Source organism: Elephantulus edwardii, unplaced genomic scaffold (genome assembly GCF_000299155.1).
Source record: "Elephantulus edwardii isolate Elephantulus edwardi_28Jun2011 unplaced genomic scaffold, EleEdw1.0 scaffold00080, whole genome shotgun sequence".
Classification (NCBI taxonomy): domain Eukaryota; kingdom Metazoa; phylum Chordata; class Mammalia; order Macroscelidea; family Macroscelididae; genus Elephantulus; species Elephantulus edwardii.
The window spans coordinates 10,678,851-10,694,488 of NW_006399830.1; the positions used below are offsets into that span (position 1 = coordinate 10,678,851).

Sequence of the window (15,638 nt, forward strand, 5' to 3'; positions counted from 1 at the left end):
ACCACAGTCCCCAGTTGAGGCAGCTAGAAACCCTGCCCCAAGCGGAGACAAAGGCAAAGGACAAAAGAGCCATTTTTTGAAGTTCTAACACCACAAGTGAGGTCACCTAGGGCTGGACCCCTGGCCCAGCCAGCCTCATTCTCAACCTGACACCTTCTTGTTAGGATCACAACCAAGAAGGTAAGAGGCAGAAGTTCATGCTTGGAAAAATTGAGTTACCAGAACCAGAAAGCCAATAGTGACATCATAGAAGTAGTGCTTTGGGTGTGTGAGTGAGGTCAGAAGCTGTGGATGATTTTGACACACAAATGATGTCAGAAGCAGTGGATGCTTTGGGCACATGGATGATGTCAGAGAACAGGGACCCCATTGAGACCCACTCACTGAACTTTGAACTGTCCATGCCATTGTCTCATTGGCCCAGCCTCCAGCCCCAGGTCTGCCCAGAGAAGAAGGTCATCAATATGCCCTCACCTCACTGCCTGGGGCCTCGTCTCCATGTGTCCTTTCAAGGAGGGAAGGTGGAAAGGCTGTGTCTCTAAGACATAACTTTCTAAGAAATTGACCTTTACTTTTTGCCTTCATTTCTGCCTCCTAGTTTTGTTTTGGGTTTTGTTTGTTTTTTTTTTAGTTGGGCAAAGTTCCTTTTACTGTGGCGGAATGCCTAAGTCTCTAGATTCCTTGGCTGGAACATGGTACCAGATAAGGTCAACAAAACAGTGAGCAGGCTTCACTTTCTACAGGACTGTAGTGCATCAATCACCATGTGAAGGGGCTCCAGCAGGCTGGCAATGCCGAGGGTCCATGTAGTTCAGGAGCTCGATGCCCTTGCCATGGCTCTGGCTCTGGCAGCTTTGGCCTCGTCCTCTAGTTCATCTAGGAAACGTTCCTGTGACACTGAGTAGAAGGTGTAGCCATAAATAGCAAGCACTAGGGCCCCAATACCCAGGCCTGTCACGATGTTCCGGGTCCGCCGCTGTGGCAGCGTCTTCTGCCACTGGGTGAGACACAACTGGTGCATGAATTGTAGCTGCGCGGGAGTCAATTTTTCCCGAGTTGGGTCGATGCGCTGAGCCTGCCTCCTAGTTTTTTATTCTCAGCCCAGCACTGCAACCAATAGCTTCAGCCTACATTTTAATGCTCCCTCCATGCTAAATTCTGTTCTGGCAAGGGACCCTAAAACTGCTGTACACTGTACCACCTCTTCCACCTGACACAATTTCTTTGCCCGTGCAAGAAGGGTGGAGGGGGCAATGGCCACACAGTAACATACTCTGTCCATCACTTAACTTCCAGAGGCAGCCAAGGCACCAGTAACTCATTTACATAGCCAAAGTTAAAGCAAAACAAGATCCAAAATGGGCAAAAGACATGGAAAGAATTTTCACAGACGAAGATATTCAAATGGCAAACAGACACATGAAAAAATGCTCCCAATCACTGGCAATAAGAGAGATGCAAATCAAACCCACAATGAGTTACCCTCTCACTCCAGTAAGAGTGGCAAAGTTTAACAGGGCAGTAAGTAATAGATGTTGGAGAAGATGTGGCGAGGAAGGAACTCTCATATATTGTTGGTGGGATTGCAAAATGGTGCAACCCTTCTGGAAGGCAGTTTGGTGCTTCCTCAAAAAGCTAAACGTAGAAATTCCACATGACCCAGCTATCCCGCTACTTGGAATATACCCTGAGAAAATGAGAACTGAGGCACAAACTGAGATGTGTACATCAATGTTCATAGCAGCAATGTTCACCATCGCAAGAACATGGAAACAACCCAAATGTTCAACCACAAATGAATGGATTGAGAAATTATGGTACATTCACACAATGAAATACTATGCGGCACGCAGGAGCAATGACTGTGCAAATTATTACCTAACTTGGGAGGGACTGGAGAGCATTATGTTGAGTGATCTTACTCAGTCCCATAAGGATAAATATTGTATAAAACCGTTATTGTAGAATGAGTATAAGGATCCAGGAGGGGTGGGAGAGACTGGAAGCAGAGGGATGTGGATGTGCAGAGAGAAGGGGGGATTTATCATTGGGTTGTACAATTTGATGGGGGGGTGAGGGAAATGGAAAGAAATTGTTCAAAGTTGTATTTGAATTTTGTAAATAAACTAGTAGAAAAATTAAAATAAAAAGCAATTGTCGTCAAGTTGATTCTGACTCATCCCAGCCCCCATGAGTGTCAGAGCAGAAGGGGCTGCACAGTTTTCAGTGGGAGCAGATCACCAGGCCTCTCTTCCAAGGCTCCTCTGAGTGAAATCTACCCGCCAGCTTTTCAGTTAGTAGCCCAATGCACTGCCTGTCTGCAGCACCCGGGGCTGCTCCTCAAAGTCAAAGCCCAGAGGAGACAAGGCCCGGTCCTGCAGGCAAGGACAGAGCTTCCCAGACACGCAGACGGAGCCTGGGGTGGCAGGGCATTGGGGGCAGGGAGGGGCACTCTGTAGAGCTGGACAACAAGGAGTCTCCGAGGTTAGAGGTCTGGGGAGGTGTTGCTCATGTCATCTAATTCATCCACTGGTTCTCCTCCCTCCATGTCCGTTCTCTGCTCCCGGGAGGCAAGCTCCATTCTAGACGCTGGTTCAGGCCAGTGACCTTGAGAAGTGACGAGCTTCTCACCAACAACGGCCCCGCATCAAATCCTTCCCAGGCGAATGAGGTGGGGAAAAGACCGCAGCTGTATCCACAGTCAGTCCTGAGTCAGGGGACAATTCAGTTATATTCATTTCCTCTCACTGCAGAGCTTAGGGAGCACGGGGGAGCAAGGAGATGGACTAGTGCCACCCCACGTGAAGACTCACTCGGCTTTATGGACAACACCTAACCCCCAGGCCCCGGGGGTTACTGCTCGTGCTGTACCACGTGACTGGAGCAAGGGACAACAAGACCCTCCTCCCACTGCTCATTGCGGGAGAGGAATCTGGGGTAGAAGCTATTGAATTCATAGCAAGTGTCTGCACCAGCCCTCCAGCCTCAGACTCAGGCTCCTCCCTCAATCCTTTTTAAGTGGAAACAGCATTTCCATGGAGGAAAAGAAACTCTTCCCCATGTTTGTAAAGGAGAGAACTGGAGAAAGAAAAATAAGTGCCAGCATCCAACAGGTTAAAAAGCTTAGGTGGGGCGAGCTCTGGTGGCCTAGTGGCAGGAAACTGCACTGCAATCCCAGAGGTGCACAATTCAAATCCACCAGAGGCTTTGCTGAAGAAGGAGGGACAATCTCCTCCTGTACCAGTCAGATCCGATTTGACGGTACACACATAAAAAAAAATAAATAAATAAATAAATATTCTTTAAAAAAAAAGCTTAGGTGGCTGGGGGGCAGGGTGGGCAGGGAGAAAAGTGCAACAATAAATGAATGAATGAATGAATGGAAATCCTAAGTCTCTGTCAACTTTCATTAAATTTAATTTTTTAAAAAAAAAAAAGCTTAGGTGGCATAGAATGTAATGGATAGGGCTGCAAAGTGAAAGGTCAGTGGTTCAAGTCCGCCAGTCGCTCCGAGAGAGAAAAATGGACAGTCTCCTCCTGTAATATTGTTTATATGACCACTGTTACAAGAAGTCAGGGCAGGTCTATACAGAGATAGAATATTCTTTGATGGTAACCAGGGATGGGACGGGGGGAAAATGGAGTAAAACTTAGTAAATAAATCACAGAGCATATTAAGATGTAAGAAAGGAAGAACAATATCCTTTAAGTGGACGACCAGCACAGTATCAGAGTAAAGAAAGAGAAGGCAGACAGGTATAAAAAGGATGGAAGGAAATCGGAATTGCAGGGAAGGAGTGGGCAACGTTTGATTACTCTGCTGTCATAGTCCCTTGGGAATCATGCTGTTGACCTAACGGCATGTCTCTCAGGTGGTTCAAATCCACCAGCAATCTGTGTGGAGAAAGATGGACAATCTCCTTCCACACAATTTACAGCCTCAGAAACTCAGTGGAGGGTCAGCTGTGAATCAGTTCTGACTTTAATAGCAGTGAGTTGTGAGACTGAAAATAATGTGTGAATGCTTGGATGAAAAATGAATTTACTTTGTAAACAAGCTTACACACACACACACACACACACTCTCTCTCTCTCTCACACTCTCTCTCTCTCTCTCTCTCTCTCACACACACACACACACACACACACACACACACACACACACGATTCACAGTCTCCATCCTGACTCAACAGTGATGGGCTGGCTGTGTTAATGATGTTGTGGATCCAAAAAAAGAAAAAGCTCCCTTCAGCATCCGGGCTTCCCTCTTGGGCCTTAGAGATTAAACTGAAATCAGTGGCGTGTGAAGAGCTGCAGACTTGTCACTTGTGGGGGAAGAGAGAGCCGTCAGCGCCTGTCCCCTGCACTTGCCGGGAGGGGATCAATGTCACTGCCGAGGCTCACATGTCACCGGTGTTGGCAGGTACCGCCGTGAGCACGCAGAGAGGCAGCCGTCCCACTGACAAGCGTCAGCTGTCGCTCGGCGTGTTCCCAGCCGGGATGTCACGTACAACAGAAGGAGAAGGCGGGAAGAGCCCCAACAAGCAAGGAGTGTCACTCGGACGATCAGCTCGCATCCCTCCCTCAGCCTCTCACCTCCTGTTCACAACGGAGGTGCCCAGGCCCCTTGCTGGCACCTCAACACCCACAAATGAGCGCTGGGAGTGTGTCCTCTCTCCAGTCCACTTCTTCACTCGTCCTGTCACCATCCACGGAGGCCTGCTGCGTGCAGGGTGTAGTGTGGACATTTAGAAGAGCCCCGGTGTGGACCGCATCATGTCCCAGCATTACTCACCACAGCCAGGAGTGGACCACAGCAGACGAAGGAGAAACAGCGTGGGCTGTGTATACACAACAGAGCATCATTCAGCACAGAGAGAAACAGAGGCCTGACACAGGCTGCAATGTGGACATCAGGAGTGAGATCAGTCAGTCACGGAGGGAAGCACAGTGCATGGCCTCACACCTACGACAGAGCTGGAGCAGGTAAATGACCTGAGTTTATCAGTGGTTGCTTAGGACTGGGGGGAGGGGGGGGAAGTTATTGTCTAAGGGGTGCTGAGTTCCTCTTTAGGGGTGGTGCTCAGGTTTGGGGAATAGATACGGGTAACGGGGCTGCCAATTGACAGGTGGGTACCTGTCCTCCTATAAACTTTCACAGTTGCAGAAAGCTGATGGGGAGCAGTCAGGAGTTGGAATTGACATAACCACAGTGGGGTTCCTTTTAAGTTACTCTTGTTGTTGTTGTTGTTGTTGTTGTTGTTGTGTGCCGTCGAGTCGCTTGCGACTCATAGCGACCCTATGTACAACAGTCCCAAACCCTGCTCTATCCTGTGCCAATCGCACTGCCTCTGACACACCCATCCCAATTATCCCAGTCACTAAATCAATCCACCTCATAGAGGGTCTTCCCCTCCTGCGCCGTCCCTCCACCCTACCAAGCATGATGTCCCTCTCCAAAGACCCGTCCCTCCTTGCAACATGCCCAAAGTATGTCAGACAAAGCCCCAGAATCCTTGCCTCCAAGGAGTAGCCTGCTTTAACCCTCTCTAGGATGAATCTGTTTTCTTGGCAGTCCATGGTACATTCAATACTCCTCCAGCACCACAGCTCAAAGGCGTCAATTCTCCTTCTGTCCTCCCTAGTCATTGTCCAGCTCTCTGATGCATAACAAGTGATTGCAAAGACCATGGCCTGTATCAGGGGCACCTTTATCTCCAAAGAGACACCGTTGCTCTTGAATTGTTAAAATGGCAAACTTTTATTACATGCCTACTCACTTATAAACTCTCTCATTAGCTGACATTCCGCATTTACAAAGGTCGTGAAAAATCTGCCGTCCAACGGCTTTTGTGCATTGATGACATTTATCAGGAAGCAGCAGATGCAGAAGTTCAAGGTAAGAGTAATGACGTATGGTGAGGGTTAGACATTTACTTGGCTAGGTCGTGATTCTCAGTGGTTTGGCAGTTATGCAATGATGCCATTTGGCAGTTGTGTAATGAAGTAATCACCTTCTGTCTTGTGACCTAATGTGGTCATCCTGTTTTCATATAACACCAATTTTCATATACAGCCTGGTCTTTGGAACTTAAGCATATTAATGAGTAAGGACTATGTACAAAACAACAACAAAAACAAAATAAAAATGTAATAAATGAGAAAGGACTAGATGTATATGTTTTACCACAATGAGATAAAAATATATTTGAAATCCTACCACTGTCTGTGCAAGAGTCATAGCAGGTGTGGACAGACAGCAGCATCTCGGGTCCTATGTAGGACAGGTGGGGGCTGCAGTGGGTGCACCAAGATTTTTATTTTGTTGTTTTTGTTAAGAAATACACAGCAAAACATGCAATGATGCAAATGTTCCCACATGTATGAAGTAGGGACAGTGATGACATTCTTTGTGTCATGCCACCATCCTCACCCTCCTTTCCTCAGTTGTCTCACCTCCATTAACATTAGGAGGACTTGAAGCATTTGCTGCAGAAGATCAAGGACTGCACGCATTATGCATTATGTTGGATTGCATCTCAACAGAATGAAAACAGTGTCAAGCCAGAAGGGCCACCCAGCCTGACCTCCTCCTGGAATAAGAATGGAGGCTGAGCCCCAGGAAAGAGCAGTGACTTGGGCCAGGCACAGAGCTGGCTAGAGAAGAACCAGGATATGTCAAGGGTAGCTGAGCCATAAAATATCTTTGACCAGATCAGAATCTAAATTAAGCCTACTGAAGGGAAGAAAGGGGGGGGGGAAGGAGAGATAAAAACGTCCCTATAGACAGCTAGAATTTGCCAAGCCATAATTCAAGGAGCTGGCCAACAAAAGTCACATGTGACATAGAGCAAGGGGCGGGAGAGATGGCTCAGTCAAGGTCCCTGCCCTGACCACTGTCTTGGGCTATCTGTGGCCTCCTTTGGGAACAGACAGGCCCATGTTCAGGGGAGGGAATGACAGCTGGCCTTTCCTCACTAAATCCAGTGACTGGTACTGATCACAGAGAAGGTTCTGGACAGCAGCCCGCTCCCTGCACAGCCACTCTGGGCCCGACAACTGGAGGAAACTGAAGACGCTTGGGCAGCACTGCCCTCAGAGCCAGTGGGTCTCCCAGGCCTCGGTAAGGGATGCCGTGTAAGCAGGCACGGTCTGAAGAGCTGAGTCTGCCCTGGGCACGGCACAGGGTACCTGCCTTTGAGGCCCTTGTGAAGACTGCCTGGAAGCGTTTAGAACAGGAGCCAAACACAGGATGGGAGGACACTTGTCATTGGGCAGGAGGGAGCCTACACGTCTGGGAGCAGAAGCTGGGCATTGACTGGACCTCTAATTGAGGGGCTTTCTCCCTACCTGGATGATGGTGGTGGTGAGGATGAGGATGATAAAGGAGGAGGAGGAGGATGGTGATGATGGTAATGGCGAAGATGAGAATGAGAAGTCAGAGAGATGAAGACAAAACAGATTATGACAATGGTGGTGATGAAGATGGTTGTCAGAAGCACTGAGCACTGAAGGGTCCGAGTGATCCCAGAGCTTGGACCTTTCCTGTGGGTTAAGAGGAAAGAGGCCCCTTACGACGCTCAACCTAGAACAAGCTCAGCTGGGGCCTCAACAGCATCTCAGGCTCGTAGAGAAAAGGAGCACTGAGAGCACAGTGAATGCTGAAATGTGACAAGTCACGAGCTGAGAGTTTGAGGACATTTCCAGTCCCTGCAGAAAACAGGAAGGAGCCAGTGTCCAGAGAGGCCAGATTCTAATCCGGCTCAGTGTTTTTAACCCACTGATCCACCAGACATGCACATACTCAGCAAATCCTGGCCACTAAATTATCCAGTCAAGTCCTCAGCCCAACCCCTTAGCAACTCCACATCACTTTACACCTTGTGTTCTTGCGTATTGAATCCCTGGGTGGCAGGGAGAGTTAAACACTCAACCACTAACCAAAAAAAAAAACAAACCACTAACCAAAAGGCTGAGAGTTCAAATCCACCAAGAGGAATTTCAGAAAAAAGGTCTGGCAACCTGATAACCCAGCCATTGAACGCTCTTTGGAGCACAGTTCTACGCTGACACATGGCATCACCATGAGTTACTATCAACTTGATCTTTGATATTTTTTGTCCATTTATTCTTGTATACTCTTGGTACCAACAGGCAGGAAATTATAAGATGTATTGCAATGGGAAAGTCTGCTGTTAGGACCTCTCTAAAGTACTGAAGAGCAATGGTGTCTCTCTAGAGACTAAGGTGCACCTGATACAGGCCTTGGTCTTTGCAATCACTTGTTATACGTCAGAGAGCTGAACAATGACTAGGGAGGATAGAAGGAGAATTGATGCCTTTGAGGTGTGGTGCTGGAGAAGAGTATTAAATATACCATGGACTGATGAGAAAACAGATTCATCCTGGAGAGGGTTAAACCGGGCTGTTTCTTGGAAGCAAGGATTCTGAAGCTTTGTCCGACATACTTTGGACATGTTGCAAGGAGGGACCAGTCGCTGGAGGACATCGTGCTTGGGAGGGTGGAGGGACAGTGCAGGAGAGGAAGACCCTCTATGAGGTGGGTTGATTCAGTGACTGGGGTAATCAGAGTGGGTGTATTGGAGACAGTGAGATTAAAACAGGCTACTACAGGGTGTAGGGCTATTGTACATAGGGTTGCTATGAGTCACAGGCGACTCAACGGCCCATAACAACAACAACATTCTTGTATATTACAATTGTCATCCTGGCCTCGTCTTTCTCTCCCACTTTCATTTCTTCCTTTTATCTCGCTTGTCTCTCTCCCTTTTTATCTTAATGCATTGTTTCAGCTGCACAAGCTGCCTCAGCTATTTTTGGAATGAGCTGGAGAATAAAGAAAGAGCAGTAGAAAACAGCTAATAATATAACAGCAGCCGGTACACACAGCGCCTTTTCCCGCGGAAGGCATTCAGCTCACCCTTTTTATGTATCAGCCCATTTGATCTTCACAAGACTGAGACAACAAACACAGCAGAGAGCCTGTTATTAAATCCATTTTAGAGATCAAGAAGCAACGCGGAGCAACGAGAGAGTCTGAGTAAGGTCAGCTTGTCTGGAACTGGAAGCAGGTTTAACCACAGGCACGGTGGTCCCGGGGGTGGCCGCGGGGCAGACGTGGATTCACGAGGACTTTGTGTAGCATCTTCTACATTCTGTGTCGAAATGCCGTCACGTTGCCCAGTCGGCTCCTTCTTCCTCATGCTTTGTAATGTTTGAGTCCTCGCTGTGGAGAGTGTGTCACCTCTTCTCAAGGCAGGGCCTCCTCGTTTTCTCTGACCTTCTACGACACTAAGAATGACGTCCTTTTCTAAGCATTCAGTTAGATGATCTGTCCTGATGACTGGCCCCAAGGAGCAGGAGAAAGACGGACAGTCTCCTCCTGTGTGAACTAGAGCCTTACAAGCCCAGGGAAGGGAAGGTGAGGTCTGAGTCAACCTTCCAAACCCAGAGGACGGTCAGGTCTGAGTCTACTCTCACTCAACAGCAACAAACTGAGATGTTCAAAGGAAACGAGAACAAGTCTCTCAATCCTTGCTTTTCAGGAACATTGCAGTGTCACTTCTTCCAATATTGGTTGGTTCGTTCTGCTGGTCCATGCATATTCAATGCTTCTCGCCAGCACCATATAGACAGGCAGCTCCCAATCCCTCTCTCAGCCTCAGCCAGGCTCAACTGGCAACTTCCGAGACACGGAGACCAACAGCCCTTCTCGAGCCCCGGCCCCAAGCCTCCACGGCTCACCCAGGGAACTTCTGAGAAACCAGTTCCCAGCTTTGCAAGTAGCAGGGAAGACGAGAAATGGGTGAAAATTGATGGTAAGAAAATGTCATGTTAACCACCGGTGAAGTTACAGTTCTAAGATGCATGTACTGCACAATAAACCACCCTGCCTGTGGATATCAGTATAGAGTACAGGGAACATATTGTAGAGAGGCTCTGCAGAAAACTCATTTAGCTGCATCCTGTTTTGCATGCAATCACGTTTGCATCACTGCACACTGCAGCCATGCCACTGGCGGGCCAAGCTCTCCAGTCTGTGAGCTGGTGGGAATGACGAGACACCTCCGGAAACCTGAGGTCCCTCTGCATTCAGGTTCCCTGCCCTCCAGGATCACAAAGCCACAGGGCAGGGCCAGGTGAAGCGGCAGGCCACTGAGAAAAAGCAAGGTCCTCACAGCATCCAAGCAGCAATGCCAGGAGCAAGACCAGCACGTCTCTCTCCCGTCCCCAGAGACACAGGTGCCCCGAGACCCCGAAGTATCCAGTGCCCGTCACATGTCTGACTTCTCGAGCCAAACTCCATCTCTCCAGCAGAGCACTATCTTTCATCCAAGTCGAGCCCCCAGGGGCTTGATGCCAGTAATGGGATTTGCCTGGAGGTCGTCCAGGAAACACTCTGAATCATTTGCAAGTGCCGTGAATGTTGCAGGTCCACCTGCCTCACACACGTCCACACACACGTGCACACGCACATGTGCACACAGCATGGATGCACACATGCACAAACACAAAGTACACACTGCTGCACGTAGCACAGGTGTACACACAATACATGCACACAGCACATGCATGTATGCGGGACCCAGAGAAGTATCTGCACGCAGCAAAGATCCATGCACAGCATACACACACGGCACACAAGTGTGCAAACAGCATGCACACAAACACACGTGCCACAGACTCACAACATTTGCACACTGCACACGGGCACACAGCACACACGCTCACATAGCACCCCCCATACACAAAATGCATGCACCCCCCATACACAAAATGCATGCACATACAGTACACTACATAGCACATGTGCACACACATCTTCTGTGTGTTGCCTGTGCATAGAACATACTCAGGCAGCATGCGCGCACACACTGTGCACGGGCACACGTACACGCGTGTGCACCCACCACACCACACAGGCAGGCCCTGCTCTTCGTCTCACTCACGAGAGCTGAACCGCTGGTCCACAGGAACTTCCGAGAAGATGAGGCATGAACTAAACATGAACTTGAAATTAGACTTAGCGGGAAGGACGTGTGGAGAAGCACACAGGGTCATGTCTGCGCGGCACCAGAGACCAGCCTCCCTGGCCCATGAGTTGTTTAGCTAGAGCCGATTCAGGAGTGAATGGCGCCCGTAAGAAGGACAGTCAGAGAACTCTCAGACCCCTTCCAGCCCCTGTGCAGACAGCAGGAGACAAGCCAGCAGAAAAGCTGCCTCCTTTCCCCAGCGTGGACCGACACCTTGAACCACCGAGGCACAGGGAACCTCTGCTCCTTTCACGAAGGGGAAACTGAGTCTCAGTGTCCACCCTCAGCAGAGCAGCTGCTGTCTCCCAGCATGCCAGCAGCCTAGAGGCTTCCAGCCACACCTCAGAGGTCTTCCAGAATCCTGTTTCAGCCTGAAGGCCTCTTGGCCCTGCCTCTTCTCAGAGTGTTCAAGCCAGGGCACCTGATGTCCCAAAGAAACAAAGAGAGGTTTTCCCTCCCCTCAAGGCAAGAGCCCTGGGCCTGGGAATGCTTGCCCTCTCTGGGCCGTGCTCTCCCCATCTGTAAAATGGGGTAAGGTTGAGGGAGCTCTGATGGCCTAGTGGCAAGAAGCTGCATTGCAATCCCTGAGGTACACGGTTCGAATCCACCAGATAGCCTGCTGGAGAAGGAGGGGCAGTCTCCTACTGTACCAGTCAGATCCAATTTGACAGTACACAAAAAGAAATAATAAAATAAAATAATAAATAAAATCAATAATAAAAAAATATAAATACCATTAAAATGAATTAAAAATAATAAAATAAATTCTAAATAATAATTTTCTTTTTTTTAATGGGGCAAGGTTGACCTGAGTGTCCTACATCTGTGCTGCTATGGGACCCTCTGTCAGCCCGCGTGGACAGTGCAGGTGGGGTTTGCCCTCCCTGGACAAATGGATGGGCGTAAGCCTGGTAGATGTCATGAAGACGGTAGAGGAACGGGTAGGACATGCATTTGTGCACTAGGTGGGGGCCTTTGAGCATAAAAGCCTCAGCTTTTCCTCTCAGGTCCTCTGGGAACTAGGCCCTGAGGCCATGCCAGTGCCTCGGGCACCACCCTGCTCTGCCCACTGGCTCCAGGCACATGGACAAGCCTCTAATGTTATACAAACCACAAACCAAGCCCACCACACCCCAGGGCATTTGCACTTGGGCCCTTGCTCTCTTCCCCCGAGCCTCACAGGACTGACTTCCCATTCGTCACCTGTCTATCAGGTGAGCTCTCAGCCACCCTCACCTTCCCCAGACAGTCGAGATTGGCCCTGCCTCCTTTCCGGGTTCTCCATCCAGTGTCCTTCTTTTATTCTATTCCAGTTGGAAAAGAACCAGAATCCCTCCACCTTCAAGTCTATTCCAACTCCTAGCAACTCACTGGCAGGTCTCAGAGGCTGTAAATCTTAACAGGAGGAATATGCTCATCTTTCATCCAAGAACCATCTAGTAGGTTCAAACAGCTGACCTTTTGGTTAGCAGCCCACCCATCATACATTGCACCACCAGGATCCTTTAGCCATACCTGCTCCCCTGAGCTATAATCTCCTCCAACGCACAGACCATGTCTGTCTTGTTTGTCAAGTCCTCAGCATCCAGAAAGGTGCCACGCACACATTTAAAGAAAAAAGGTGCCTTGCACAGATGTAAAGAAAAAGACAGGAGAACATTGCTGCCGTGAGGTCAGTTCCACCTTATGGAGATCCCATGTGTGCAGAGCAGGACTGCGTGGAGGGTTTGCAAGGTTGTGAACTTTTGGAAGCAGATTGTCAGGCCTTTCTTTTGAGGGACCTCTGGGTAGATTAGAATGACCAACCTTTCCATTCTTAACTGAGCACTTAATCATACGCACCACTGAGCCCTCCACAGATTTTAAATAAATGGAGAGGGACAGGGGTCAGGGACAACTGGGGAACAGGACAGGACTCTTGGGTCCCAGTGGGCCTTGCAAGACCATGAATTAAAGCCCAGGAGCTGGACCTTTCCTGCTGAGAGCAGAAGAAAGGACTGGCAAGGGGCTGACCCCCGAGCACAGGCTCGGCGGAGGGAGGAGTTGACATGAGAGGCCTCTGCCTGCACATAGACTGTGTCATGTCCTTGGTCCCGGCAGCACAGACGTCCCAGGAAACCCTTGCCTGTCCTCAGCTGAAGCCAGAAGTCCTGGGATAAGAACACCTGCCTATGACCAGCCTCAGCCACTCTGTGGCCTGCAGTTACCACGTGCAAGCTCATCTCACTGACTCATGCCCTGCCATCAAGTCGGCTTCAGCTCAGCAACCTCCCATCAGGTCTCCAGGACTAACTCTCAACTCGAGGAAACAGACCATCTTTCTCTTGCAGAACAGCTGGTGGATTTCAGCATCCGAGGCTGAACGGCCTTTTGGTTGTTAGCAGGCGAACGGGTAGTCTCATTTAACCCACCCTGAACTCCAGCCCAGTGGACGCTGCACGGCCACAGGCCAGAGAGACTGGATGTGTGGGGACGGGTAGTCTCATTTAACCCACCCTGAACTCCAGCCCAGTGAACGCTGCATGGCCATAGGCCAGAGAGACTGGATGTGTGGGGTCCACCGACACTTCTACGAGTCAGCAGAGACACCTGGTGGCCGCCAGCTTCTCCCCACAGACTCACAGGGGGTCCTAGGCCCTGCTTGCACAGTGACCACCCACTCCTCCTCGCCCTCTGACCCTGCTGAGCAGTTCTCACAGCGGTCCGGGAGCTCGGCCATCAAAGTCCCTGCAGTTCAGTCCAAGCATGCACATGTCTCCCTGTGAACACGGGTTGTCTCTTCTTTCTCAGGTGTACAGCAGGCAGCCTCCAGGGGTCTTGAGATGGGGAGGGAGTGGTCTTCTAGATTGTTCTTCCCTGTGTCTTTTAGGGCTGTGATCCCCCTAGAATCTGGTACAGTGGGCTGGGACGAGGGGCCGACTCAAGGATGAGGTTGTCTTGGTAACAGGCAGTCTGAGGATGAGGATGCCCTGGTCCTGGTTTAAGTTGGTCTGAGCCAGCTGCTAGTGACCTAGGACCCAGGTCCCAGCTGGTAGGGTTAGGCTGCCAGGGCCCCTGCCCAGGCCTGAGCTACCCAGGTCCAGACAATGGGGGCTCTCTCTGAGTGCTGTGGCATGAGTCAGGACACAGTAACCCTCTAGCCCCCCCACTTCAGAGGCTTAGCCAAGGCTCCTGGTCCTCTGGGCTCAGTCTGATGGCGCTGGTCAGCCTTCACATCCCAGTCTCTGATGGGGCTGGGTGGTTCTTCCCCACTTGCAGCCACAACATCTCGTGGTCTTCCAGACTCTGAAGACTCTTGGCCCATAGATGACAAGGCCACTTCCTGTCAGTGTCCATTGACCAGCCTGAATCAATGACCCCAGGGGAGGGAGCGTTGCCAAGGAGCTCACGGACTGAAGGAGCAGTGGTGGCATTTGCTCAGTGTCAGTGGATTTCCTGGGATGACACAGAACCTCACACAGATTCCTTCATCCCTGGGGACCCACAGAGAGAGACCGTCCCTTTCTGGGCATGGCAGCTGGACTCTGGGTGATCCTCTGAGCAGGGCCTTGGTGCCCCTCCTCTTGGGGCCACAGGTAACACAGGACACTGTGGAGAGAAGGGAGAGGGGTGCTCTGGCCAGAACGGCACCTCCAGAATCCTCCAGGCAGAAGCAGGCCACAGCCACACCAATCTGCCCCAGCCTCCCGCCGCCTTGGCACATCTCCACCACTCTGGGGGCCAGGCCAGTTCAGAAATGCTATCACACTTAGTGGGGGAAGGGTGGGAGCAACACACAGCCCTCCCCCAGCAACCCCCCTCCAATTCTCTGCCACGCATATGTTGTTGTTAGAGCCCATCAACTGCGACTCACAGCAAACCTATGAACAACAGGTCTGAACCCTGTGCTACCCTGTGCCATCCTCCTCATGTCCAACATGCCCGAGCCCAGTGCCACAGTCACGGTGTCAACCCGCCTCGTCAAGGGTCTTCCTCTCTTTCTCTGACCCTCCACCTTTCCAAACATGATATCCCAAGAAGTGGTACCTCCTAAGAACATTGCCCAGAGCATGTGAGACAAAGTTCATACCCTTGTTTATGACGCAGAGGAAAAGCAATGTCTCCAGGATAATCTGGGAAAGCCCTTCACCTGGAACACCTGGAATTCTTCCTCTCTTCCTCCTTCGATGCCACAGACCAGGACAGAGGCTCCAAGGGCTGGGTGGCCCCATAATTAATAGTGCTCTCCGAAATACAGAACGAGTCCTGGTGGCATAATACATTGCATGTTGGGTTGGTAACAGGGAGGTCAGTGGTTCAAATCCCCCAAGCGCTCCATGGGAGAAAGCTGGGCAGTCTCCTTCCAGAAAGATTTGCAGCCTCTGAAACCCCGGGTTGGGGCAGGGGGTTGCTAGGAGCCAGATTCGGCTCGATGGCAGTGGGTTGAGTGCATTGCGGAGCAAGCCCTGGTGACATGGTGGTTAAAGTCCTCAGACGCTAACCAAAAGAGCAGCGGTTCTAAACCACCAGCCACGCCCAGGGAGGAAGATGAGGCCGCAGTCTGGGAACCCTGCGGGACGTCTCTACCCTGCCCTACAGGGTCA

At 50.4% G+C, this 15,638-nt stretch overlaps 1 protein-coding gene across 1 annotated transcript; it reads right to left on the reverse strand.

Moving 5' to 3' along the window:
* Positions 1-811: 811 nt before the first annotated feature.
* LOC102874197 (cytochrome c oxidase assembly protein 3 homolog, mitochondrial-like) lies at positions 812-11,083 on the reverse strand. Its single transcript, XM_006889781.1, has 3 exons — positions 10,972-11,083; positions 2,328-2,416; positions 812-1,075 (listed from the first exon to the last, which is right to left on the reverse strand). The coding sequence occupies exons 1-3, from the start codon at positions 11,081-11,083 to the stop codon at positions 812-814; spliced, it is 465 nt and encodes a 154-aa protein (XP_006889843.1).
* Between the last annotated feature and the right edge of the window lie 4,555 nt (positions 11,084-15,638).